This window comes from Pterocles gutturalis, unplaced genomic scaffold (assembly GCF_000699245.1).
Source record: "Pterocles gutturalis isolate BGI_N339 unplaced genomic scaffold, ASM69924v1 scaffold5419, whole genome shotgun sequence".
Taxonomy (NCBI): Eukaryota; Metazoa; Chordata; class Aves; order Pterocliformes; family Pteroclidae; genus Pterocles; species Pterocles gutturalis.
The window spans coordinates 3137-30733 of record NW_010127967.1 but is presented as its reverse complement, the minus strand read 5'-3'; the positions used below and the strand labels follow the sequence as shown (position 1 = coordinate 30733).

Below are 27597 nucleotides of genomic sequence, written 5' to 3'. Positions count from 1 at the left end.
ACAAGCAGACAAAAGAAACAATGGTGACCCTTGATGGAGAACCTCTTAGATGAGAGATGGTGTCGGGCCAGAGGGTGGAAGGTGAGGGATGATATCACTGTAGGCTCTGTGCTGGGCAGTGATCCCATTAGAGAGGTTCTGGGGGGAGGTGGGCTCGGTCAGGTGGGTCTCGAGAGCACCAAAAGTGCACACAGAGTCTGAGCACAAAGTGGAGACCCGAGATGAAGGATTGGGATGGGGGCCAATGATTCAGGATGCTGTGTTAATCTTTCTGGAGCCTGCCTGTCACGGGAGAAGGCATCTCTCCAGGGTTGTCCCTGGGTGGAAGAGGAGGCTGGGGCATGAGATGTGGAGGGAGCTGCTGGGTCAGGGGAGCACGAGGGCCATGCAGGGTGTGCTCCTTATGTGGAGTGGTATCTGATGGGGTCCTCTTGGCTGGGGTGGAGCCCAGCTCTGTGTCTGTTGGGCTGGCTGTGGCAGGGCTGGTGATGGACCCCACTGGTGTGGGGAGCGCAGGGCAGGAGCACTCTGCCTCTGTTTAGTGGTCAGGTTTCATGACCCCCCTTTGTCTTCATCTTCTGGTCAGGTGATACAACAGCTTTCTTTTTCTCTCCTAGTTACCTCATCGCCGAGTGACGTTCTCTGCAGCCAGCCAGGCTCAGGACCTGCAGGATCCCTCCCAGCACAGCTACTACGACAGCGGGCTGGAGGAGTCAGAGACCCCAAGCAGCAAATCGTCGTCGGGGCCCCGCATTGGGCCACTAGCCCTCCCTGAGGATCACTACGAACGCACCACGCCTGACGGCAGCATTGGGGAGATGGAGCACCCTGAGAATGGTAGGTGCTCACGGCACCCGTGCCTGCCCCCTCCCTGGGGACCCTGTGCCCAAGGCTTTTCATCCTCAGTGCTGCATGCCCTGGTGCAGGTGAGATGGGGCGAGGAGCTCGGTTGGGACAGGCTTGCCACGCTCAAGTCTGGTGGGGCTGGGAGGCTGGAAAAAGGGTGAGGTTCAAAGCAAGAGAGCAGTCAGGATGTGGTGGGGAGACCAGAGGTGAAGGAGGGGGAGGAGGCCTTGGGGAGGCCAGGAGATGTGGGAGTGGGAAGAGCCGAGGTGGGTTTGGCAGTAGACAGGTGGGTTTGGCATGATGGAGACAGGGGGCCCAACAGGATGGTCCAAGGTGGCAGCACAGGCAGCATGTGGAGGGGGTTGTAGCCCAGCTTGTGTGCTGCAGGTAGGTGGTCCCATGGGTGCCTGCCCATGGGCAGGGATGTAGGGGTGGTTGGGGTGTGATGCAGCTCTCTGTGCTGCGGTGGGTGTCAGAGCCATGGGAGTTTCCCAGGGAGCAAAGGTTCCCAGAGAGCAGGTTTAGTGGCACAGACTGGGGTGAGGAGATATGTGGAGGGTCAGAGATGGTGGTGGTGGCAAACCCTAGAGTGACACGTCCTGCCTTCATTGGGCACTTCAGGTCACCTCCTGCTTGGGTCCACCTTTACCTGAGAATCCCACCAGAGGTGTTCGCAATCTCACCGTGGAAGGGCTGGCTTTCCCCTGCCCCAGCGCAGCTTCGCCCCAGTTCTGCTCCTTGTGCTGCCCCTGTGCTGCCTGCCTGACTACCCTCAACCAGTCCACTCCCCCAGCTCTCTTCTCTGGCCAGCTTAAGTTGCTTCCTTGGACTTGGCTCTGGCTGTGCACATAACATCTACTTTCCTGTACCTGCTATCTTCTGTGCTCTTGTACTGAGGGGAGGTTGGGCTGGAGCTGGCAGGTTCAAAGAAACCTCTGGGAGGGAAAAAGAAGAGGTGCAAAGGTTTCTCCCAAAGTCTCCTCCTACTTCTAGGAGCATCTGTGACTTTGGGACAGGTCTGTATGTGATGTGAAAATGGCTGAGAGTCTGTTCAGCTGGTCTAGGGAGCTGGGTCCCCCTATTAGGGTACACATGGGACCCAGGGTAATCAGTGGTCTTGAAGGTCTAGTGGAACATCTCTTCCTTCTTCCCAGGTTAGTTCCTGGAGTAACACTGGAATTTGCTCTGCTATGACCATTGAAGCAAGACGTGGTAGTGCCAGGTCTGGCAGGGTTCCCAAATCCATTTGTTGCTCTTGTAATATGAGGCACACTGCTGTCTAGGAGTGTCGTGCAGATCACTTTATTCCTGGCACAGGACAACAGTACTGGACTTCCCAACTGTCCTTGAGCACCCACCTGTCCCTGCAAGAGAGGCTTGAAAGGCATGTGGAGACATGGCTGTGCTGAAGAAAATAGCAGAGTGGTGGTGATGATGGGGCTGGAAGAGGAAAGTGTGAACCTCTGAAGGTGACAGGCAACCCAGAGACAATGAGGGAGGAGCAGAACTAAAACTAGAAAGAGGAGAGAGAGGAGGACCTGCAGAGGCCGCATCAGGAGATGGAGGGCAGAGAGGGCTGCCTGTAGTCCTTGGGATGTTCGTTGCATGCCCGATGGGGATGAGCAGACCTGAGGAAGGCTCGGAGGAACTGCCAGGAGGAGCAGCTCTCCCAGGGACAGAGCACACAGGCATGGCTCCCTGCCCACAGCATCACAACCCCCAACCTCTCCTGTAAGTTAGGCAGCTCCCTCCCTTTGCGCAAGAGACCCCGTCCATGTATGTTTACAGCCCAGGAGGACAGAAATCACCACCCACCTGTCCACACGCAAATCCATGTGCATCACAGACAAGCCTCGAGGGTCTTGGGGGGTAACCATAAGCCTGTTCTGCTTGCTGTCCCCCAGCCTGTCCTGGCTCGGCTCCCTTCATGCAGCAGTGGTTGGGAATCAGGCTCCGATGCCTCCAGGAGCTCTCCTGACCTATACAAACGGGGTTTGGTGCAGAGGCCATGGCAGACTAAGGCTCTGGGGAATCCACTGGTATTAATTCTGGTCGGTCCTGGTGCTGTGCAGATAATCTACCAAAGGCAGTTCAGTGAACTTGAGGGGCTGGCGTCAGGGTCATGATCTGTTAAGCAGACTATTAGGGGACTCTGGCACCAGGCCAGGTGACTTGGAGATGAGGAGTTACTGGTCGTGTCAGGTCAGTTCATCAGAGCTGTATTTCCCATGGTCTTCCTGCCCAAGTCGTGGCACATCAGACCCCTCTGTGGTGCAAACGAGACCTCTCTGTTTTGTTTGTCCAGAGAAGAGTCATGTCTTGCTTCCTGCAAAGAGTAATCAGTGATGTGGGACCATCATGACCTTTTGGGGGACTGTCTCACTGTGCCCTTGTCTTGACTTCTGTAGCTGCTCAAGCAGCACCAGCCCCTCAAAGAGATCAGATTTGGGTGGGGTTTTTTTGTGAAACTGGGAAGACTGAGCCATACTTGACCTTATATTAAAGTGAAGAGACTAATTGGATCCCACACACCCTATCTCGCGGCACGAGCGCAAGACTGACACGACTGTGCATTTTCTAGGCTTTCATCTAGTTATAAATATCCAACATAACAGGGCTTCCATTGCTTTCTCCAGGAGATTATCCCTGCAGCCGAACCAATCTGATAAGCAAGTATGCAAGGCTATTTATAGCTTTTCAACTGGAAGACAGATCCATGCCTTTTCTTTGTAGATGGTTCTTCACTTGATTAACACACATATCAGTGTCCTCCTTTTTTGGACACCTTTTACTGTGCAGACTGCAGTAAAATGCTGTATTGCAGGGGCTGAGCCAGGTCCTTTTCAGGAGGAATTATGATGCTTTTGATGAAGACTTCTCCAGTATCTCGTCACTGATGTGCCAGCTCCTCAGTCATCCCAGGCATTTGTCATCCCTGGTATTTTACCTAGCTGCCCACTGTTTCCTCCCCAACATTTTGCCGTGCTGTTATCCGCTTCTGTGGGGTACATTGAGCTGGGAACTGAGCTTAGTCTCCCACTTGGCCACCCGTTGCTTTCACTAAAGACATCTGCTCCCCCTGTATCACAGATTTGCTTTAGTTGGAAGGAGCCTGGGAGTGATTCTGCTCTGCAGAGGATCTGCCCTGCCATAATGAACGCAGAGCTATCTGCCCTGCCATAATGCACACAGAGCTTGGATTATGAAAGTGCCAGTCTCTCTCCATTGATGATGGAGAGAATTTAGTAAGATTACAGGACCAAATACGTGCAATTTAGGAAACATTACATGAAGGCTGTTTCACTCTGTCCCTGTGTGGTGCAAAGATACCCGAGATGACAACATACTGGATGAAGTATTTCTGAATTGTGTTCTTGAGCCCACAGAACAGGGGCAAATGTTTAATCTGTTTTGTCCCCACTATTTAAAGTGGGAACCCCATGCCATTTTTAATGCATGCCATTACAACCCTACACTGAATGTGTAATTAACAGTCATCTCATGAGCTTTTGCAATGCACTTAGTGCAGTAGTATCTGTACTTCACAGATGTTAATGAGTTTATCCTCACAGCTTCCCTCCCAGGGAAGAAATTCCACCACAGGTGGGGAATGGAATAGAAAATTATAATCTGCATTTCTAAGATGTCGGCTAGCTTTGGGTGACCCCCTGGATGAGCTGGCAGCTCCTCGGTCTGCTCTTTTCGGAAGGTGAGAGCTGCCGTAGGATCCCAGTGCTCCTGAGCCATAAGGCAGATCTCCAGCTGCTCTTGGACAGCAAAGCCAAGGCTGCATAGGATGCCTCCAGGCAGCTGCTGACATACGAGGTGTGAGCAGCGTGGCTTTGGGACTTTGTGGAAGAGCTAGATGTAAAACCCTCTCCCCTGGTTCATAGCCATAGGCTTTTCTGACGAGACCAGCCTTTTCTTCCATGGTCTCCTACCTCCTCTGTACACCTCAGCACAGCTTGACTAAATGAATTGAGAGACCATTTCCAGGGTTTGTCAGCTGGACTTAATAAAACCCTTTCAGTCCAGATTTTTCTTTATTTTGAGGCTAGGTAGATTGATGCATCGTAAAGCTAGAAGGAGCAGCTTGTCTAACGCCTGCTGACACAGGCCATAAAATGTCACCCTGTGATTTCTGCCTCTCACCGTGGCTGAGGGGGAGTGCTCCTTTGGAAAGATCCCATTTTGATAGCAGATTGCAAATGGTGGCAAGTGTGTGAGACCCCTGGTGAGCCCTTGCAGTGGCAGATCCTCTCTGCCCCCAGTTTCACAAGCCTACACTTAAATTCTGCTTGAGCTGCTCTAGCTCCCATTTATTTCCATTGAATTTTATGATATTAGAAGACACCTCACTTCATGCGGACTTGTAGATGACATGCAAGTGAGTCAACATTTGAAGTTCTTTCTGATACACTCAGAATCTGAGTCAAGTCCCTTACTGTGAGCAGAGCCAAGGCAAGATATTTTGGCAGCTGGGTCTCTCTTCCTTTCCTCCCACTGTTCCTTGGGCTCCTCCCAGCCATTGCCATCTGCTCATGATGCCATGGACCTGCAGCCCCATTCCTGGGCCGCAGCAACATCTGGCACATCTTGGGTGTATGTGCTGCTTTTTGGCAACCCTTGCAAAGGCAGCCTGGGGAGATTTTTTTCCTCCTGCTCCTCTGCTGCACTTCTGATGATAGTTCAAGTCTTCTGTTCCTTCATATAATTTTTTTCTCTGCATGATCGCCAATTTGCCCATAACCTTTTAGCGGTGTGGATGTGTCCAGATGATAGCCAGCAGCTCTCCAGCAGCGCTCAGTGGCATCCATAGCAGCACCGAGCACAGAGATAATGTGACTGCTGGTGTTTGTCTTCATAGTCTCATGGCAGGCATGTGTGTCCATCGTGTGCAAACAGAGCTGCTTCTGGCTAGCACTGGGCTGTGCATGCACCCCACGGTATCACAGCACCTTGAGAAGGTGGGTGGCTCAGTAGAGGACTACCGGGCCAACTGTCCCTTCTCAGTGCTCATGGTGATGAGATGGATTTTCAGCACTGGGCAGCCATTACCTACTGTGTTCTGCTTAGTGTCAGTCTGGTCGTGAGCTTCTTTCTAAGGTTCTCAGTGCTATTGTTGTTCAGTTCCTTCCAGACAGCAGATGGGACAAAAAAAAAAAAATTACTTTCTGTCTCATCCTCTGGCAGAGTGAAGTCTGTAGATCTTAAAACCTATTCTTTTTTTTTTTGCATTATCTTTAAATGTCCCTTTTGTCTTGCAGAAAGTGTTCCAGGCACATGTTCAGTCTGCGGATTTCTTTTCAAACATACCCTGCAGCACTTTTGCTTTGTTGCAGAGCGCTGAGGAATGCTTTTGACTGGGCTTCCGTCTGGGATGTGGGATTCAAGCTAGCTCTGTGTCGTTCCTGGTCAAACGTTGCTGAGCCAGATAGGATGTCTGGTACACAGCCTCTTCTGTCACTGAAAGATCTCGCACCTTGAGGGAAAAAATGGAGGGTACAGTGTAGGACAGGTTAAATGCTGCTGTCTGTGGAATAAAGAAGGATGGCCTCTGGCTGGCCCTGTGCACTGGACTCCCCTTTGCTGGCTGAGAACCAGCAGGTCACACGTCTGACCAGCTGAGGACTGTTGGCTTGGGTCTGAGTGGTGCTTGGACTCCTCCCTAGCTGAAGCACTGGAGGATTTCTTTTTTTTTATCTGATGTGCAGCCCTTTCCTTTTTAACACTGACTGTTGATATCAGGGCTGGAATTACTTGTTGTAGATGTTTTGTCATTACTAGTAGTTCCCAAGTCCTGCTCATGTTGAGGGTATGCATACTGTCTGTGACTCTCTTCTGCACCTTGTCTACTTCTACAAATTAAGTGTGGGTTTCTCAGTGATATTCAGCTCTGCAGGCATTTGCACTTCTTCATAAGAAATCATGAGCTTCTCTAGTTTCTTCACTTTATGTTAGCTCATCCCCAAAGACAGCTTCTGATTTTCCTAATCGCTGCTGAAGAGAGATGTGGGAAAAGATTCTTATCACGAGAGACATTGGACAGATTGCAAATGGTCATGGATTACACCATCTTGGTTTCAACATGCAATTTCTGCCTGAGCTGTAATTTCAAACATGTTCTCACCCTATTTCTTCCTTTCCGTATTTTCCAGCACCCGTGTCTGGGTAAACTCTTACGAAAGAGCCATTCACGTCAGAGCAGTTGTTGTGGCATTTCACGTCAGAGCAGTTGTGGCATGCCGCATCAACCAGGTCACCTTCCTTAATTGTACCGAGGATCCCAGGGTAAACAGGGTACAGTTGTTTTTTCTTCCCCAGACTGAGTAACAAGTACATTGCTACTAGCTACAGAGAATGCCTTTAATCCTCTCAAGACCTCCTAAGAAGGATGCTGCTTGCTTCGGAGGTTGTCCAAAATAGCTTTAATAATTTATTTGACAGTGTCTTCCTTGTCTCACAGGATTATGTAGCAGTGCACATGTAAGATTGTCCTCAAGTTGTCTAAAGATCCTTGGCAGATCCTGGACATCTCTAGAGGAGTTATCTGAAGGAACCAAATTTCCCTGTTGGCTTCCGATTACTTTTTTCACCCTTTCTGTCCCTGAACTGTGGCTGCAGCTTATGAAAAATCTAGGCAGGACAGTAGTTCTAAGTCAATGCCCAAGAGACAAAAAGCTTCATATTTTAGTAGGAAGGTGCCTTCTCTTGTAGAATATATGTGTCTCTGTGGCTGTATGTGTGCCTCCTGCATTCAGGATTGGAGTTTTTGAGTTTTCTGCTGTTCCTTGTGATCCTGGGCTGGGCTGTGACATCTCCCACTCCTTCTTGCTGTCAGTGGCAAGACAGTGGAAATTAGTGAAAGTCATCTCCCTTCTTTATGTCCTTCACATTCTTCCTGCTCTGAACCTACTGGATGGACAAAATCCTGTAATTTTTCTTAATATTTATTCTTTCTTCCATTTGGAAGCCCTACCCAACACAATCCTCTCCCTGCGCTATTGTGAACGCACATCTCAGGGAGGTGACCCTGCTCTAAATGTCCTGATTTACTGGGAAATACTGCAGACACCACAGGCTTGGAGAATGTGCTGACAGCTAGCCCAAAACTCACCTTGCTTTTTGGAACCACTCTTCCCTGTTCACTAGGCTTGGTCAGCTCCATGGCAAACTTTGAGACTTTTTTATAGGAACCAACTGCAAACAGGTGGGAGCATATAATTTTTATCCAAGAACTATAGATGAGCTTATGCAGGGAAGACAACTTCTGCTGTCCCATCGAAAGGAGGATTTCCTAGTCTCACAGACCAGGGAGACCAAGCAATGCCTTGTACCTCCTCCAGTCCAGGGCAGTAACGCTTTCCACCACCATTTCATCTCAGCAGGCCTGGGGGTGGGTCGTAGCTCTCACCTCTCAGGACATGCACTCCTGCAGCCCTAGTGACATTAAAACAGAGAAGTTCTCACCTTCACAAGGTGGCTGCAAGGTGAGATACAGGTTACTGCCACTTACTGCACACAGGACTTAGGTTTCTTGCTTTTGCATGGCAATGGTTGCAAATGCCCATGCAAATAGTCCTGCATAGCTACTCTTACCTGGACCAAATCGAAACACCCCTTCTTTGGTATAAAGTCTGTTTTCCGAAGAGTAGTTTATGTCATCCTCAAACTATTCATGGGTTCAACTCAAGTTTGCTAAACTGTGTTACAGGAAGAAGCTTTCAGAATTAGATCTGCAACAGGAACAAGAAGGTGGGTCCCTTCTTAACTTGTACCACATTGCTCTCCAGAGAGGACATTTCCTCAGATTGAGGGGCTGGATGGAGCTCCTTCAGACTCTTCTTTTGTTTTTTCTATAACACTTTAAAATATGCATTTGAACAGGGCTTGAGACCTGATATCCTGCCTTTGGACAGGTGCTCTGGAGCAATTGCAGATGGCCCATGTGATATCCCTGGGGGAGAGCCAGCAGCTGAGTTATGAGCATTTCTGTTGGTGAACCTGTTAACCACAGGCAGCACCCAGTGTGTTTTGTTAGCAAGAGTGCCAAAACAGGCAGCTCCCCTCCTCTCTGACTTGGTTTGCTCATCCCTGTCCCTGTGCCATGTGCTCTGTTGCGCCAACACAGCTGTTTGTCTGGCTGCATGGCGGACTGGATTGGGGAGCTGATCAGGCTGAAATTTTGCTGGATCTATTTTTTTGTTGTTGTTGTTTGCCAGATTGCTCCTCAGTCAGAGCAATTTTCCTAACCTGACTGCTCTCTGGCTCCACAAAGAGCTGAACTTGCAGAAAGGAGGGATTTTGCAGAGGGGCAGCGAGCAGCCAGATGAGGTCGGCGTTCAGGTTTAGAACACGTGTAAACCAGAAAAAGCGACTGAGTGTAAAAGCAATAGACAACTCGGATCCCTCAGCAGTCCCAGACTATTTGTTGTTTTCAAAGACCTGCTTCCTTAGAAAGCTCCTTTTGAAGTAGTTTGACATGCCATTTCCAGCTCCTGTGTGATCTCACTCAGTTATTTCCCCTTTATCTGTCTCTGAATGCTCCTGAATGTCTCTATAAACCTTCCTGCTTGGCAGTACCTCTTCCCGTGTAAAAGGACTTGCATTAGTTTGGGTTTTAAACTTAATGCTGGAGAAGCTTATGAAGTCTCCCATTTGAGCTTCTTGAGGACTTCACACTGCATTTTCTTTCTCATAAAAATGGCATGTGCCTGAGTTTGGAGGATCAGTCAGGTGTAGATCCCTCAGGTGGAAAATCTCTCTCATAGGCATGAGGCAAAGGATAAGGGATTCATTCCCGTCCCCAGTGAAATCAATGTGAGCTTTGCTATTGAGACAGGTCAAATGTCAGTCTCAGTTGTTCGCTCTTCCCTGGGATTTTATCCTTTGTGCTCTCACTATCAATGAATCTCTCTTCCTGTCTCCTTCCCACAAGCTCTCATCCATCCTGATTTGAAGTCACCTCCATTAAGTGGTTGTAACGCTAGCTCTTTGCTTTACTTGCGGAGAGGACACTCCATAAATCTAACATTAGTCATGGCATCTGGCGAGAGATACCAAGGATAGGCTGCTTTGACTCAGAGGTTATCTAACCGTATGAGCCCCTGCATTTGCCTTTCCTTTCAGAGAGATGAGGTTCACCTGCAGGAACCAGGGCTCATTTAATGTGAACTGATGCAACCATGCAGTCTGCTCAGGGCCAGTGCCGACATAACAGTGATGTAGAGAAGCCACGTGGTGGTCAGCTCCTTCTTCCCTGTGCAGTCTAATTCGACCTGGGCTCCCTTTCCAACAGCTCAGCCTTTTCTCTACTCTGAGCAGGACATCAAGCTTTCAAGAAGTAGAACTGGGGAAGCTTATGTGCTTTGTAGCTAGTGAGCTCCATTTTCCTAGGCAGGCACGTCTTACACAGGTCTCAGAGGCACGCAGTGACAAGTTGTTCACGTTTGCTGTTGCTGGAGATCACAGTGGGATGGAGAAGGGGCTGTGCCATTACACCAGGTACCGGGCTTCCCAGATAATCTCTGCGATGGGCTTCAGCCCTGCTCCTCGTGGGAAAGGAGAGCTGCACCTCATTTATGGACGAATGGGGCTGACCAGGGGCTGATGGGTACTGAGTCCTACATGGGTGCTCCTTCCACCCCCGTATCACTAAATACAAAGAGCCAGAGCCAGTTCTCGGGCTTTGGAGGCCAACTGCCTCAGCACAGCTCATGGCCACTGGGCTAAACTCCTTCAGTTAGGGTTGCTTCATCCTTTCTGCCCATTGGAAAGGATTCCTCCACAAGGTTTACACCCTGACTCTGTCAGAGAGGTGGTCTGCACTGGGCAAAAGCAGGCTAACCTCAAAATGAGCTGGATGATGAGGACAGTGCTCATGGTGGGCCTTGGAGATGCTTAGATTCACATTCAGGACCTTTACTGCAGCTGAAGACTGGTGTTATCAGGTTTAACTTATTTCACTTTTAAAATCATTTTAGGGTAAACTGGCAAAAATGCTGTGAGTCAGGAATAAACCAGCTCAGATGGCCCATGTGTGAGAGGACGTGTGCCTCTGTTTTAGTCTATCTGTGGTCATATACTTATACAGATATAAAAGGCAAAATGTTCTTATGTGGATGGCCATAAACCCTCTGTACAAGAAACGGTGGGACAGACTGGGGAAGGGATCTGGGAGAGGAGAGCAGGATCCTGGAGAACACGGGAACAGGCTCATAAAACCAGCAGTTCTCCATCAGTTATATGTCTGTGTCTGTTTTAAAACAACTTTGGTTGGAAGTGAAAAAACAAGGAGGTAGCGAGAGAAGGGAGGAGAGGGCTAGGATATGATCTTTGTTCAGGGATGTGTCAGAACAGCATGCTGTGTTGTTTTATAGCTGCTGAGGAAAGAGAAGATGGAGTAGGGAATGTAAAATGACAGAGAGTGAGTAGATGTGATATTTGCCTGATGTATTTTACTGGTAATTAGTTCAATGCCAATTAGACATAAGTAATCTTTTTATTTCTTCTTCATCTGTATAAATTATTGCTTGAAAATATGCCAACTAAACCCAAGATATTAAACTTTGAGGGATATGGAGATCTCTGTTCCTTGAGGATCTCTAGATTAAATTACCCAGACAACAGGGATCTTGACAAAAGGAAGACTTACTATATCTAGAAAGAAAAACGAATAAAAGCAAAAGAAATTGTGTATTCTGTGTCTAGAGCTTTGCTGCTTATTAGCCACACAGGAAGGGGCACCCACAGAGAGGCAGATAAATCAGTGAGAGAAGGCAAATATCTCACCTATCCTGAAAACAATGCTTCTTCGATGGTGTTGTTCACCCTATCAGTTTCCCTTGGCAGCTGGATCCTGAACCTTTCCCATGTTCAGGCAGTTCCCTGCTGCAGGTAAACCTTGCTGCCCATGTGCATTTTATTTCTCATTCTCCAAGCCGTGTTTTTTCTCTTTTCTAAGCCATACCATAAGACACAGGACTCACGTTGGTTTGCCTCTTGGTCCCTCGGGACACCAAACTCCTTGTTCATGATTAATGCCTTCCTTTGAAGGATCAATTGCTGATCCTAGACCTCTCAAATCACAGACACTTTTGAGCTCTCTACCTGCCCAGTTCTGGGCTGTTCTTTCGGACAGGTACACTACTGCTTTGCTCAATGCTACACACATTTCTTTCTATCGCTATGGACTATGCATGAGGAGCAGATCTGCTACAACTGTCGTCTCCCTTTTGAAAAATAATCTGTAAAAATTATGCCCTTGGACTGATTCTGGAAGTTTTCATACATCTCTGTTGGACCGTGAAATCAAAAATCTTCTCGTGATCATCCTGCTGTTCCCTTGTGCTGTGCTTTGGGGGTGACAGAGCTGGCAAATCCCCTTTGCCAATCTGCCTCTAATGGAAGGCGATGATGTATTCCCATTGTCCCGCCAGGATGTTAGGCGGCAGGTTTAATCCTTGCTCGCTCTTTAAAGCGTTTTATTCATCCTGCGCCTTTAGGACTGCCTCTGGCAGGTCTCCCTCGAGTGCTGCAAACTTTATCGCATCTAACCTCCAGCAGTCTGTAAACTGCAGCACCCAGGGGTAGCTGGAGGTTGATATTCCCTATTGGAAGTGATTATCCTTCTTTTTCCCACTCTCCCACAAGAGCGCCTTTCTGCCATCCTAGTAACAAACATGGGTCAGAGCAGTATTTGTCAGAATCTGAGTTTTTTTCCTGGGTCTTCCCAAACAAACCGTAACTTGCTCATAAACCTCCCCATTCGCATCCGCACACTGATGTCCTCCTGTTTGCTCAGAGCTGCATCTTTAGGAAGCTGCATTGGCATTGATACCTCCTATTTTTTACATGAGGGGTGACTTCTGCCTGGCCATGGCCATCAGTGCTGCAAATCCTTCCAAGGCCTCGGTGGGGAATCATGCCAGCAAGATGGCAAGTGGTTCAAATCAGAAATGTTAGCCACCTGGGTTGATTTCTTGGCATGTATTTTGGCTGCACCACAGGAGCATTTGACCAGTGCATATGCTGCTTCTGCCACGTGCCAGCCCCAAATATCTCTCCATTTAAGCTTCCACTGCATATTTTCAGCCTCTGAGTCTCTGGATGTTTGATACGTCAGTAATGTGCATTTTCAGCTGGGTTTATGGCATGTGTCTTCACTAGAGAGAAATGGGTGGGTGGTTCAGAGGTTCAGGCTCTCCCACGTGGGCTGCTCTTGATCTGCAAGCAATGAGCAGTCAGACAGCCTTGTTTGGTGTCGGATCATTCTTCCAAATTTTCATGACCATACCCCTAGTCTAATGCTCACAGAACCGCTGTATTTTGGATTTCAGGTGCATTTGGTTCTCTGTGGCTGGGTGTGGTGTCTGGGTCTACGTGTGTATGCTCCAACAGCAGCCATTTCATTCTTAAGGCAGCCCAAAAGCATCAGTCCGGGATTTAGTGCCCATCCCCTGATCCTCCAAATATCCACCATAAATTCTGGCAAGGATCTGGCCTCTTCCTCCTCGGTGTCTGCATTATGGTTCAGGAAACCAGCACGTTTCTACAGTCAGAACAGACTGTAAAAAAAGCTGAAATGACAAGCGAATGTGCTCACTTTGCTCTTAAGCAGCCCAGGAAAAATCTGTGGAAAGAAAACAAAACATATTCATGCAAATCCGTGCTGTCATTTCCTCTCCCAGTTTCCTTGGGGTTTGCCTTGACTCTTTTCCAAGGGCTCTTCCTTCCCCCCTGTTCTGCTTCTCTCTGAGCGGTCTTGGTTTTCTTTGTTTCCAGACCCCCTTGTTGAGGCAAGCCCTTTTCAGAAAGTTGTGATTTCTTTTGTCTGTTAAACACCTATGTGACATCAAAGGCCTTGAACAGCGCTCTGCTGTGTGGCTACTGGCCCCCCTGCAAGAATAATTTCCCCCGATTCATTGTCCTGCTAGTGAAAGATTATTAAATTGTTGATGGAGCTTAACAATGGTTTTGTTCAAAGGCAGACACGCGTATGCCAGTTCTTTTCTCCTTGACACAAGAGCTTTAATGCAAGCGTACAATGGAAGGCAGCCACCAAGGAGCGAACACAGAGACTGCTCATAAAACCAGACCAGTATTGCCGAGTCCCTGCGCACATGAACTGGTGCACCTTGCAACGCACTCCTTGGATGTGCGTGTGGCTACCTGCTTGCTCCTCTCCAACACAAGCCCATAGGTGAGGTGAGAAAACTGGTCTCGCTGAAAATTAATGTGAAAAAAAAAAAATCGTGCATTAATTCTTCTTCATAGGATTAGGACACTGGGAGGACTGAGGAACTAGCAGATGAGCAATGGTGGGAGAGGACCACCCTTCTCAGGAGCAGTGGAAGTACTGCGCAGTGTTGGCATAAGGCTGAAACAATTACTCTATTCTTCCCGCTCGGAGCACGCCAAGCACACACATACATCTCCCAACCAGGCTGTGCCTTCAGAGCAGCTCTTGGAACTTGCAATGAGGATCATTATATAGACTGTGCAGCCTCAGGCTGCTTGACATTTTGTATTATACAGACTTATTTTCGATTGCTTATCACTTCAGCAGATTTCCAACACTAAAGCTTAAATTTTCCATGCTGGGTTTCCCTCAGGTTGATTTCTTTTTCTCTTTTTCTTAAGTTTTAGCAGAGGTGTTCCAGCTGTTTTTTTGAGAAGAAGACATGCTGTCTCAGCCCTGCTAACAAACTGGTTATAAAAATTTCTTTTCAAGACCCATTAGCTTAACCATGCTTTGGAAGAGAGGTGTGGAATTTGGCATGGAAGCTGTCAGCAGCGGTTGGGGGTTGTTTGCCTCAAAGTGCCTGAGTCTCTCGTTGAATGTATGCCAGCACACATCCCTGGGTAGCTGTGCCCACACACCATTGTGTGGCCTTCAAACAACAGCATTTCTCAGGGATTATGTGTCCTTGCCCTCCCTCAGAGACCTGGCACAGGAGCTCGCTGCAGTTGCTGTTGCTTGATGGCCACCCCTGCTGGACATGTCCCTTCCCCAATAATCTGGGGGTCCCCAGTTTCCTTCAGGGTGCTGGGTGTTGCATGGCATGGGTTGTTCCTTGCCTATGGGAGGGTTGAGCGTGGCTTGCTCTGCCGCTGGGGCATGTGGCACGCGTGGGCTGTGGTGTCAGGGTACATCTGAGTGTGCCTTGCAGGGGTGGGGGTCCAGAGTCCTGTTCCTGCTGGGAGATGGAGCTAGCCTGTGGTGCCTCCCAGCCTGCCTGTGGCAGAGGCAGCTTTCTTGGCTCACTCCCAGGCTGGCATCGCCGACGTCCATCCAGAACCTGGTCCATCCCCCCACACACGGCACCACGGCTGGCAGACTAGCAGTGGGACTGGGGCTCAGTCTGTTCCCCAGGGCTGCCAGCACAAAGGGACTCTTTCTTTATCTTCTTCTCCCTTTTATTGTCCTTCCTAGGGCACGTTCCCTGTCCTTCTCCCGCTTCTTCCCTGGCAGATGCTGCCTCAAGCTCCGGTGCCCTCCCTGATGAGCTACTGGCAGGAAGGGAAGCACAACTGCAGCTTTAATTAAATGATAAGGGCAGAGCCCCGGAAGTGGGGAGATAAGTGCAGTGGTGTCTGCCACCACACTTGCCCAGGCTCTTTCTAATTAGCTTTGAGAAACTCTAGAGGAAGATTAACCCTTGGAGGGAGGCTGGCTGGAGCGGTGGGCTGCAGCAGACGGAGGGTGCTGGGGCCAGCCCCAGGGATGGGGGGGCTGCAATTTGCCTGGAAGCTGTGTGGGATATGGGCTGTGCTCATTCCCTGAGCCCCATGCCTGAGCAGAGGGGCTGGGTCAGAGAGGATTTGCCTTTCACAGGCTCAGACACCAGGTAAAGCTCAAAGATTAGCCACTCAGGTTCCTTCTGGAAGAAACATTTGCTGCTTTAACCCATCCCATGCCTGGCAGCTGTGGGGTGGCCTGGGGCATTGGGTTGCTGCCCCATGGTTTTTAGTGCAGGCAGAGTGTCCCCAGCCTCTGGAGCAGGGTCAGGAGCGTTTAATCCTCCTACAGGAGCCATGGGACAGGTCTCGAGTCCCTTCCAGAAGCCATGATGCGTCTCAGTGATGCTCTGAGAGGGGAAGAGGGAGATGGAGGAAAAGGACCACTGTGTGTCAACAACCCATAATAATATGGACCAGGAGCTCCCCAGGACCTAGTGCCACAAGGGCCACAACCTCATCTCTCCTGCCATTCACCCAGATGTGGCAGACCCCAGCTGGACAGTGCCTTGCGCTGGAGGGCTGGGCAAAGGCACCCCAGCTGTAGGCACCCTGTAGCTAGGCTGGCAGGTAGCCAGACCTCTCACAGGCATGGGTGGCACTGCTCCTGGCCCTGGTGGCCTGGCCCCTCCTGGTAACCCCCCTCCCATCGGCTGGGCGGACACGGGTAACCAGGGCCTGGCCACTGTCCAGGTGTCCTTGGGGAGCCCCTGGCTGGACAGAGGACAGGTCAACCCCGCTGACCCAGGCTGGGACCCCCACCGGGAGGGTCCGGGAGGAATCCTTAGGGAGGAATCCTTATGCACAGGAGGCGGCAAAGGCAAGGTGGGAATGTAGAAGGAGCAATTTTGTAGGTATTTGTGAATGTGCATACAAGGCATGCATGAGCTGACAGCCCCCGGGGACAGCAGGTGGTGTTCCTCTGCCTATTTACATAACCATCACTAGCCCTTGCCAGAGAGGACTCAAAAGCCAGAAGAGCCCCGTGCTCTGACCTGCCCCTCCTCCTTGGGCAGCGGGGGAGGAAAGGTGTCTGCTCTGCTCCCCGCAACTTCTTGTCAAGACCTTTGTGCACTCCTGAGGGTGCTACAGGAGCTGTTACTCACCTGGGCTGGATATTGCAAGAGCAAATAGTGAGACTGGGGAGATGGTTTGGTTATTGCATGGTTTGGTTATTGCACGGTTTGGTTTGGTTATTGCGTGATTCCTAGACCTTCCTGATGGCTGTTTGTTGAATGTCTGTTGTCTGTAGGTGTCATCAGAAGTTCTTGGTTGGCCAGAGGCGAGTGTTTGGGTATTATAGGAACCAGGAGTTCATTTTGGAGCTAGACGTGCTACTGTGTTTAATACAACATGGGTGAAGAGGATTGCTCAGTAAGGCTCCTTACCTGACTTTGTTTTCAGATGCTTGAAGTTTTGTCAAACTTTAGCTGCAAGGACACAATTTTTCATAGTGGATACGTGCCACTTACCAAATATTTTTAAAAGTGTCAGTGAAGGCTGTCCAGATATTTCACTTCAAAAGGAGGTAGGAAAGGAAATTGCTGTTTTTGTTCTCAACAGTAAAGCAATCTTCCTATCCTCCAATCCCATGCTTTAAAGAAGTAATTTTCTGTGATCTCTTGACCCTTTCATTGTACCTTCCCCAATTTCTGCCGCCTGTAGGGTAGAGTCTCACTGGCAAAGCCTCTTCCTGAAAAGTCTGGTATATCTCCCAGGTGGTTCTCTCCCCTCCCTGGGGTGGTGCAAAGGGACTCCAGGGAAATATTTTCCACTAGAGGGTAATTCTGGTCTGCATCACAAAGCAGACTTTCATGGAGTGAATTAAGGCTGCATGGACAATCCTAATTTTGGCATTTCCTGACCTCTGAACCCTGTAATCCTGTTAAGGTAGTTCTTAGCATAATTATTCAGTAATTTTGTGTAATAATTCCGCATTTCATAGTCCAGTGAAGGTTGAAGCCCCAATGTGCCAGGGTAGGAGATCATGTAAGTGGCACCACAAGCACAAAATCTGTTATAGGGGGATTGAATTTGTGTCACTGGGTGTCACAGGGATTGCAGTGAAGCTGGGGGGAGGGGGTGCAGATGGTGCCTTTGGGAGTCCCGCAGGTGCCATAGTCTGTCGCTGAGCCCTGTGAACCCTGCCAGGTCCCCCCAGGAATAGAGTCAGTGTCCAGAGCCATCCGTCTGGATGCTCCAGCCTCCGGCAGAGGGTATGGATCGCCTCTCGTTGCTGTGGCGATGTGGCCGTGGGATGCCTGCACTTCCCAGCCAGCCCGCTGCTGTCACACAGCCGCCTGCAGCTTGCTGGAGTAACAGCAGTGGGGAGGTGATCCCTCCAGCTCCAGCTATGGTGAGCAAGGGAAGAACATGTCCTCTGGGAGCCCAAGCTCAGGCCCTCACTGCAGACAAAGTGGTTTAGCACTACCTGTGCTGGTGAGGCTGAGGCTGGTGGGTGCCTCTGTCGACATTAATTACGTGTCGGTTCTGCTGTGATACCCTTGGCAGGATCTGCGAAGTCATTTGCTTCAGTGCCGCAGTTAGTGTGTGCTGCTGTAATATACTCCAGAGGCCATGGTTTGATCCGTGCGTGCATCTGGGGGCTGACAGGCCATTAACTTTGGAGCAAGCTGTCTGTACTGGTGTTTAGATACTATTGTTTAGCATGGGGGGAGAGATGCTCGGTGCTGTAGGGTCTGGGGGAGATGGCTGTGTGTGTTATATCTCCTGACTTTGGTGCCTAGGAGAAATCCATCTGTGCACTCTCATCAGTCCGAGGATCTTTCTCAGTATTTATTGTAAGAGTGGGTGTTGCTTGTTATTGCCCCGAGAGCTGTAGGTGTGGCGTTGAACTGCAGTAACCACCTTTATGGGCAGCGTCGGGTCGGTCTCAGATACCAGAAGCCATCTGTCAGCGTGCTGTAGTGACGGTGTTAAGTTTGGAAAGCCATCTGTCTGGGTGTTGTAGTGCTAGAATTGGTCCCTAAAGCCGTCTGTCTGGGTGTTGTAGTGCTAGGAATGGTCCTGCAAACCGTCTGCCTGGGTGTTGTAGGGATGATGTGAGCTCAGTCTAGGAAAAATAGGGGCTGACGTGGACTGCAGGGAGCTCTCTGCTTGCGCTTTCAGCTTCCAATATCTCTGTACTCATTGATCTCTGGAGCATTGCTGTGGAAATGGGCAGCGGTCCAGCAGCCTTCCCCAAGGCCTGGAAAGTGAAATTGGTGTTGTGCTTGTACTGCTCTGGAGGCAGAGGGCTCTGGTCACGTCCACACGTGATGTGGGAATCGGGGGCCAGAAAGGACACGGACTGAGGAGCTGCAAAAGGCAAGCTTGCCGCTTTGATTCCCTGTGTCTAGAGGACAGGCATTCCCTGCTGGGGCTAACGCACTGGCCATGCCCACCTTGTCTGGGGGTGCCACCCTTGAAGGGGGACCTTGTGTCTGGGCTTTGCAAAGGTGGTCATGGATCCACAGCTACCTACAGCACAGGTCCCCCCTCCCAAAAGCCCTTGCAAGGGGAAAATGTGTTACCGAGCTCCTGTAACACCAAAGGAAGCCCATGCTTAGCTCATGAGGTGGGGATGGGCTGTTGAGCACCTCTTGCTGGCAATGTGGGGAGACTCCTCCAGGGGCTACTGGGTTGGGCATGTGGGGGAAAGGCACAGAGAGGGATACGTCAAGGGGTGGGATAGCGCAAGGCACTCATTCCAGCAGTGCTGGGATGCAAAGACATGAAGAATGGAATGGAATGGAATGGAATGGAATGGAATGGAATAGAATAGCAATGGGGCTGCCAGTGTAAGAAAATGGGATTTTAGGGCACGCTATCCAAATAGTGGTACTGTTAGGGTGTAGTGAAGAAGGAACAGACCACAAAGCAATGGTGCCTGGAGGAAGCAGCACCACAGGGGAGTGGTATCTGGAGGGAACAGCACTGTAAAACATGGTACCTGGAGGAAATGGCACCATTAGAGCAGCAGTGCCTGGAGGGAAGACAGCAGCGGGGGGAGGCAATACCTGGAGGGAGCAGCAGCACAGAACATGGTACCTGGAGGACATGGCACCATGGGGGACCAGTACCTGTAGGCAGCAGCGCCGTGGGGGAATGGTGCTTCCCAGGAACAGTGCTGCGGGGGAGCGGCACCTGTAGAGACTGACGCCACGGGAGAGCCCATACGTTTGGTAACCGCGCTGTGGGGGACAGTACCTGTAGGGAACAGCGCTGTAGGGGAACGATACCTGTGGGTAGTCGCGCTGTAGGGGAGCAGTACCTATAGAGAACAGTGGCATGGGAGAATGGTACCTGTCAGCAGTGCCGTGGTAGGGGAGAGGTGCCTGTAGGGAACAGCGCTGTGGGCAATGGTACCTGTAGGTACGAGCATGCTAGGGAGCGGTACCTGGAGGGAGCGATGGTGCAGGAGAATGGCACTGGTAAGCTACGGTGGAGTAGGGGAATGGTGCCTACTCTCAGGAGGTGTGCTGTAGGAAGGGAGTCATTGGAAAGAGCAGCACCGAGGAGGCTGTTCCCATTGCATAGATGCTGTAGCGACAAGCAGGGAGGACAGTGCTGCTGGGGTATGATGTCATGGGAGGTCACCGCTGTAAGGGATATCCCAGGAGTGGTCTGCAGAGCCCTGAGGGCTTGGTGTGGGAGAAGGGGTGTTTCCAGGTGTCCACACCAGGACAATAGAGGTGGTAAAGCTGCCTGTACTGGAAACACTGCATCCTTCCCTGGCTGGAAGACAGCTGTTTTGAAAGAAATACCTTGCACCCCAGCCCTCGGTTTACAGCATGCCCCCTGATCGAGGCTAGAAGAGGCGCAGTGCTTTTGGGCTCCAAGCAGGGGTAGCTGGTTGAAATCAGTGGACAATGTTCTCAGTGAGTCCAGGTAGGGAAGATGAGTCTTTCTGATCTAATGCTTCAGGAAAGCATCTTGCTTCGCCTCCAAGCTGCTCTCTCCACCCTGTCGTATTCCCCATTTCTCCATACCACTGAACCTCTCCAGTCCCTCCTAGCATGCTGTGCTTTCTCCTTCTCCCTTCTGGGCTTCTCCGCATCCTCTGCTGTGCTCTGCTGTGTCGTGTCCCCACAGTCCCACTGTCTTCCCTCTCAGAGCTGCTCCACTACATCCCCTCACCTGCAAGATATGACCTCTTGTGCTGCATCATCCCTGCTCACCCAGTGCTGCAGGGAGAATCAAACCAGACTGTGGATGTTGCAGATGGTGGGGGAAAAAAAAAAAAAATGGTTGAAGCTGGCTCTCAGCCTCTGCTTGAAGCTACCTGCTTGCAGTGGGAGAGTGAACCTCTGCACATCTACTGCAGGAGATGGAAGTGCCTGCTGAATGAGGCTGCCTGCTTTTGTCTCCTGTCCAACAGTACTCAAGTGTGCTGTTGAAATCCCCCACTAAGAGCAATACTGCTATTAGAGGAGCCCTTGCAAGTGGCTGCAACAGGATGTACTCCTGCCCTGCAAAGGGATATATAGAGAGAAATAATTAGCAGTGGCACTAATATGTGCCTCTTCCCGGAGGAGACAGCCTGGCACAGTCTCCTTCACAAAGAGCAGAGGTGCCCTGGATGTCAGGAGATGAGAACAGCCACACCAGCATCAAGAACAGAGCTGTGGCTTGAGAGAACTTCCCCTCCTCCAGCCAGAATGAGGACCCAGGGTGCATCTCTGAATGCATGTTGGTGTAAAGCCCTAACTGTGCCCCCTTTTCATCTGAAAAGTTCAAAGGGATGCGACTTTTACCACCCTGGATTCATTCCTATGCAATGTGCGAGGCAAGCAGCCCCGAGGCAGCTAACAAGAGGATGCCGGAGAAATGCAAAGCCATAGAAAGGGGGGAGCCGGAAGACTGTGAGGACTGCTAGTGCCCAAACAACCCTCCCGGCTGTGAAGTACAGCCTTCTGGCATGGAAATGTGATAACAGGATGGGCCAGCCCTCTGAAGGAGCGCAGCAAGAGGGCAAAGCTCAGGAAAACATGGCTGCTGCACAGACATAGCTTTTACTTTGATGCTGTGGAGGAATGAGATGCTGGAGGGGGCATGACCATCCTCTTCATCACCTGGGAACTTGGTCAGATTTCAGGGGTTCAGGGTCATAAAACTGCATTCCTGGGGTGGAGGAAGGATCTGAAATCCCAAGTACATTTTGTAAGGTGAAGTGGGCACCTCGACCCCAAGGTGAGGTTTGGGCTCTGCCTCCTTACCACACTGCAGGGCACCCAGAATAAGCACTTTGGGGGCAAAATTTCTACTGGTTTTTACCCCCAAAGGAAGATTTTTGCTTGTCTGCGGTGGCACACTGAAGTCTCTGAACCACTGGTATGTGCTGAGAATTAGGCTGTAGGGTCGTGTTTATTCTAAATTGCAGCTATTCAGGAATTACACCCTGACCCGTTCCCGGGCTCTTAAAGCAGAGCGGGTTGTGCTCATGGCACATAATACACTTCTTTAGCGGCAGAGCTCCGATGCCAGCATCTCACTGCAAGCGAAGGGACAACGCTGGAAAAAGATTTTGGTGCCAGAAACAGACAATGGGAAAGCCAGAATAAAAGACCTTGAACACGGCGTTCCTGGTTGATCCTGCGATTTCTAAGCTGCCATTGACACAAGGAAAACACCATGGCTTTGTTCACTGGAGAGATAGCTTTTATTTCAGTCCTGCCAGTACCCTCCATAGACTCAGCAAAGCACCTTCTGCCAGAGCAAGAAGGGATGTCACTCTTCCACTCCCCACCCTGGGAGTGCACAGCACCAGGGCATTGCTGGAAGTGGAAGTGATGATGAGCTGTCCTATTTGTCTGGTAGGAAAGTAGATGAGAGAGAGGCAGTGATATTGCTTTTTGAACAGAATTGAAAGACAGCATAACACGATCTGGAAATGACCATGCTGGTGGCCATCGGGGCATCCTGTTGTTGTGAGAGGAAGCGCTGGTGGATCTGTTAGGACACAGGCTCCAGCCTCTGCTTTGGCTTACAAAGAGCAGAGGTGAAAACTGAGCTGTCTTGCTTCTGGTTTCATATCTTGCTTTCTATCTGTAGCTAGGAGAAAGCAACTTTCCACATGCTCAGGAAGTAAGACAGTCTGTGACCAGCCCTGAGAATGATCCCAAAGACCTGCACTGGCAAGCTATGCTCTCGCACTGGCCTGTGTGGCTCCATTTTGTCCCCTGTGATGCTTGGACTCCTGCTTTTGCACCCTGCAGCGTGAGCATGGCTGTCCCCCGAGCACCAGTTCATCTGATCGTGTCCGTTTGTGGTGCATGAGCACATCAGCGCACATCCAGCCGGGCTGTATCGGTGTGTGTGTGCACATCACCGTGTGATGCACAACCCCCATCCCTCTACACACAGGGGCTTGGGGCAACACCAGCCAGGTGGCTTCAAGCTTTGCCTCAGGTTCCCTATGTGAGTCCTGGGTTACAGGGAGGCTAGGATAAGGCTGGAGAAACTAGTGAGAGGTTGGCAATGGGGGTCAAACCTCCAGGAGGCTGGAGCAGGGTCAGGAAAGGCCAAGGGACTCCTGAAGGCAGTGGGTACCAAAGGGATGCTGTGGGGCTCAGTGCAATGCGACGGGGAGGGCTGGCAGAGGCTGAAGGGTCCAGGAGGATCCTAAGGGTGGGTGCGGAGGCTGGGGGCTGTGCAATGATGTGACCCTCTCGTCCTTTTTCTGCTCCTCATTAGAGTCCCCTGAGCGAAGCAGGCTGTGAAGGGGGTCTGCGCTGAGGTATGTCCTTATGGCTTCTGCCAGGATATCACAGCTTACGTGTGCGCCAGGGGACGGGACATGGGAGGTGGTTCCCAGCACGGGAAGCCTCTGCAGGAACCAGGGGGAAAAACTGGGGTGCCTCAGCCCCCAGAGATGCTGAGAATCTGAGATGCAGTTCACTGGGGATTGTTTTAGGGCAAGATATGCTCATGCACTGGTTTGCTGCTAACTTTGCCCCTTCTTCCGTGCCCATCTCCTTAGCTCTCACTTGTTACCCTCGTTGTCCCTTCCCATCATTGTATGGAGCCTTCTCCTGTAGAGATCTTCCTTGCATCCTGGGGTTGTTTGTGTGTGAAAGCTGTGTCAGCATGATTTAGGGACACCTATGTCCTAGAACCCCGAACTGGTGGTAGTAGGCATGGGCTGATGAAGGCAGAGCCCCCAGCATGGTGTGAATGGCTCTGGTTTGCTTCTTCCCAGGGCTGAGGGAGTGGCAGCAGGTCTGTCTTTTTTTGGGGGAGGAGGGGATTATGTGTACCAGTGTGCATCTGGTGGGAAGGGGCATGCCCTGAGCTGGTGAAAGCCTCATGTGTCTCAGGTCTCCAGAGCTCCTTAATATCTCCCTCCATCAGTCTGCAGGGCTGTTTGTCAGCAATGCATCGGAGTGAGCTCCTGGGTGATGGAGAGGACTTCTGTGAACCAGGAGGGATGTCTGCAAGTCAGAGCAGTCTCAAGGTCCTGAGCAACCCCCCTCCTTTCATCCCAGTATCAGCAGCAGGCTTGATCTGCCAGCAAGTGCCTGTGGTAGCAGGTAGTGATATGTCCCAGGCAGTGGCAAGGGGCTACGTTGTGCCCCACGTTGGGGTAGATGGCAAGGAATGGTTTGTGTCTGGGATGGCACTTGGGTATGGAAATGGCAAGTTTTGGCCTCTGAGGACTTGTGACAGGTACCCCCTGTGTAAAGGAGGCATGGCCAAGGTTGAGGAAGGTCTTGTACTGTCTGGGGTAGGGCCAGTATGTGAGGACACCAGACCATGAACTGGTGTAGCTGGTGGTCAGTTTGCCATCTATGCCAGAAGCAGGAAGCCTGCTCTCTCAGGGGCAAGTGTTTGGTGCACAGAGAGGCTTGGGAGCTCCTGGGGCAGGGACTCATGAGTATCAGACCTGTCCAGCCTCTCTGGGGGTAGACATGGGTTTGTGCATGTGTGCTTTGCTGCGCTCGGGGATTTCAGGCTCTGTGGGAGACTAGCCGATGTCTGAGGACTTCTGTCTGGGCTTGGGGCTCCTGCAGATGGACACTCGGGGAGGATTGCAGGTGGCCTGGCATGCCTGATGGCGAGCAGGGCAGGGCTGCCCAAGGATGGTGCTCAGGAAATGTGGTTTTACCTCAGGGCAGTGAAGAGCCTCTGTTTAGTTCCTTGTCTCTGCACAGCTTAGCTGTCAGTGGTGCCCAAAGGTGCTGGACCAAGGGAGTTCCTGGAGCCCAGCAGGGCCCAGGTGATGCCCAACAGATGGGTCTGGTGGCAGCCTGTCTCCTGCTGTGCAAATGCAGGCTGAGGAGGCCATCCTGTGCAAGGCTTGCCTCCAAAGGCGGTGGGCTCAGCAAGCTTCTGCCCCATGCTGTGCCCCCCTTTCCTCTGCACACACCCACTGCAGGCAGGATGCTTGTCCAGGGGGAACTGGGGCCATGAGCTTGGATGGGAGGCATGGGCTGTCAGGAGCCTTGGGTTCCCCTCCCAGCTCTGTGTTTGCTCCCTGAGTGGCCATGGGTCCGGCTGTCCCCTCCCACTGTGGGAGGGTGCAGGTACCTAACGATGCTCTCGCTTGCTTCCCTGCAGATCTCCGGCCTCTGCCCGATGTAGCCATGACTGGGACCTGTACCCGGGAATGCACGGAGTTCGGCCACTCCGATACCTGCTGGATGCCCGGCCAGTCCTCCCCCAGCCGCAGGCCCAAGAACGCCCTCAAACTCTCCACTTTTGTGCCTTACCAAGACAGAGGGAGTCAAGAGCAAGTCGGGAATGGCAGCCCCAGACTCTCAGAAGAGCGCAGCACCAAAATGGCCAACCTCCGCCTGCTCCCCACGTACAGTGCCTTCTCCAATAGTAGCCATGAGCCCTGCAAGGACTCTCCCATGGAGGAAATTCCTCTCACCCAGACCTCGGACTTCCAGCCAGCCACCACCCCCTCATCCCAGACCACCAAGAGGGAGATATACCTGTGAGGCTGGGCACGAGGGGCAGGGAGCAGATGCGCTTCTGAGGCCAGTGTCCAGAGGAACATTTTAAACTTCAATGCTTTATTGCTCCGGCAGCCGGTTCTCCAGGCGGTGGGCTCGGCGGACAGCAGGGCAGGGCAAGGCAGGGATGAGAGGAGCACCTTTTTAACCTGTTTTTTTCCTGGGGCCGGGGGTGGATGGGAAGGATGAAAGCATCCGAAACCCATTTCTGAGCACTTGCGGGTGCATGTCTCCGAACTGCTGCGTTGCCGGGGAGGGCTGGGCAGGCCCCTGGTGTGGAGGGCATGGCTGGGGAGAAGGGCTTATGTACCAAAGGTCCACGCAGAGCTGGTGGAGTTCCTGGGGCATAGGATGAGGGGTGTCCCCATGCACGGGGAGCGAGCTGCCTGTCTCTTTGCTGTAGACTCCTGTAAATACGAATCTTAGGAATGACATTCAAGTCCTGCCTGATCAAAACTTTTTATTGTCCTTGAAACATAAGATGTTTAAACAAACAAAAAAACAGACAAAAAAAAAAAAAGAAAAAAAAAAAAGGAAAACAGAAACAAACCACAGGGAGCAAATTCCAGCTTTGAATGGTTTGCTGCGTGGAAGAGCTTGCAGGAGCGCAGCGTCCAGCCCACACTCATGTTCTATATTGTAAATAGAGATGTGACCAGTCCCTGAAACAGCAGCTGGGGAGCTGGAGGAGAGGGGCAGCGTCCTCACTGGACTGTAGGGACTTTGCTATTTTTCAGCCTGGATCTCTTTCTGAACATTGTCACTGTGCCCACAAGCTGCAGGGTCCCCAGGGACTGCCCGGTGCCACAGGTGGGGTCTGCTCTGTGCGGGGGTTCCCGGGTGGTGGCCCTGAGCCTGGCGAGTGGAGGAGGGATGGGGAAGCCCCCAGTCAAGGGACCGGCTGGGTCTGGAGAAGCCTTCAGCCCGACTCTGCTGGCAGGGAGGTCATCATCAGCTGTGGCATCTCAGCCCATCGCCTTGTGCCTCCTCCGGGGCAGGGGATGCCCATGAGGCCGGCTGTGCCATGCCTTTGACCTTCATCCCATCCACCTGTAAGCCACCATTGCCTTTGTGAGGAGGAGCTTTGTCTCAGGGTCACACTGGGGGCTGCCGAGCCCCTGCCCACTGGAGTCCCGCTGCCCTTAGGCCACAGGGCCACTCTCATGGGATCCAGCTTTCTCTTCCATTGTCAAAGGTTGACCAGTCTCCCCGGCGGGTCCCCACTGCCCCGGCGTCCTTGGCATCCTTCCAGGGTACCTGACTGGGGCAACGCTGTGAATGCGGAGGGAAGAGGACTCCCTCAGCCCTCGAGGGGCTCCCCAGAGGGGGATGCCCGGGCACTTTCCTGAGCCCCTCTGCTCCCTTGGGAGCCAGGGAACAGTCCTGTTTTGGGGGGCTGCAGGTGCACCCCTGGCAGGAGGGGTCCAGGTGACTTCTGCCTCGTTCCTGGGTAGCCCTTCCCGGTCCTCCCCCGCCAGGGTGCGGGGAGGAGCTGTGCTGCACCGTTGTTCTTCCCGTACTCGTGTGCACATTGATTGTCTTCATCTCTGGGATCTTCCTTAGGGAGTGAGGCCAGTGGTAACTGCAGGACAGTTCCTCCTGGGGCTCATCTTCAGTCCACGTGGTCCAGTACCATGGGGCTCACAGATGGCTCTGCCGGGCTTGACTGGCATGGGGACACCGCAGGGACAGGGCACCCCAGCTGCTGTGTGTCAGAGACTGCCCTGCCATAGCTGTAGTGCCTGTTGGGGTGCAGCATGCCAGGGCCCCTCCATTCCCAGCCTCCTCCCCCCTCCAGCATCCCTCTCTCTGAGCAGCTCCTCTCCCTTTGCTTTGTCAGGGGTGGCATGATGCGGCCAGGTCCCTGGTGCGGCTCTGGGTGACCTGAAGGGATACGGTGAAAGCCGAGCCTGGGTGACAAGGGAAGAGTGGCAGAAGGCACCTACTTGCACCCATTCCCTCGTGCCCCAGCCCTGCTCCCTACCTTACCCGGGTGGCACCACGTCACACCGCATCGCCTGCAGCCCCGACGCCTTGGGGTGCTGCCTGGAGG

The 27597-nt window shown here is 51.7% G+C and overlaps 1 protein-coding gene across 1 annotated transcript; it reads left to right on the top strand.

Moving 5' to 3' along the window:
• Positions 1-617: 617 nt before the first annotated feature.
• Positions 618-25529, top strand: LOC104466116 (protocadherin-9-like; the record flags this gene model as incomplete). The annotated part of the gene is made up of 2 exons (XM_010079446.1): positions 618-837; positions 25144-25529. Coding segments are annotated over 2 exons (606 nt in total), but the record flags the coding sequence as incomplete, so codon positions are not given.
• Positions 25530-27597: the final 2068 nt, after the last annotated feature.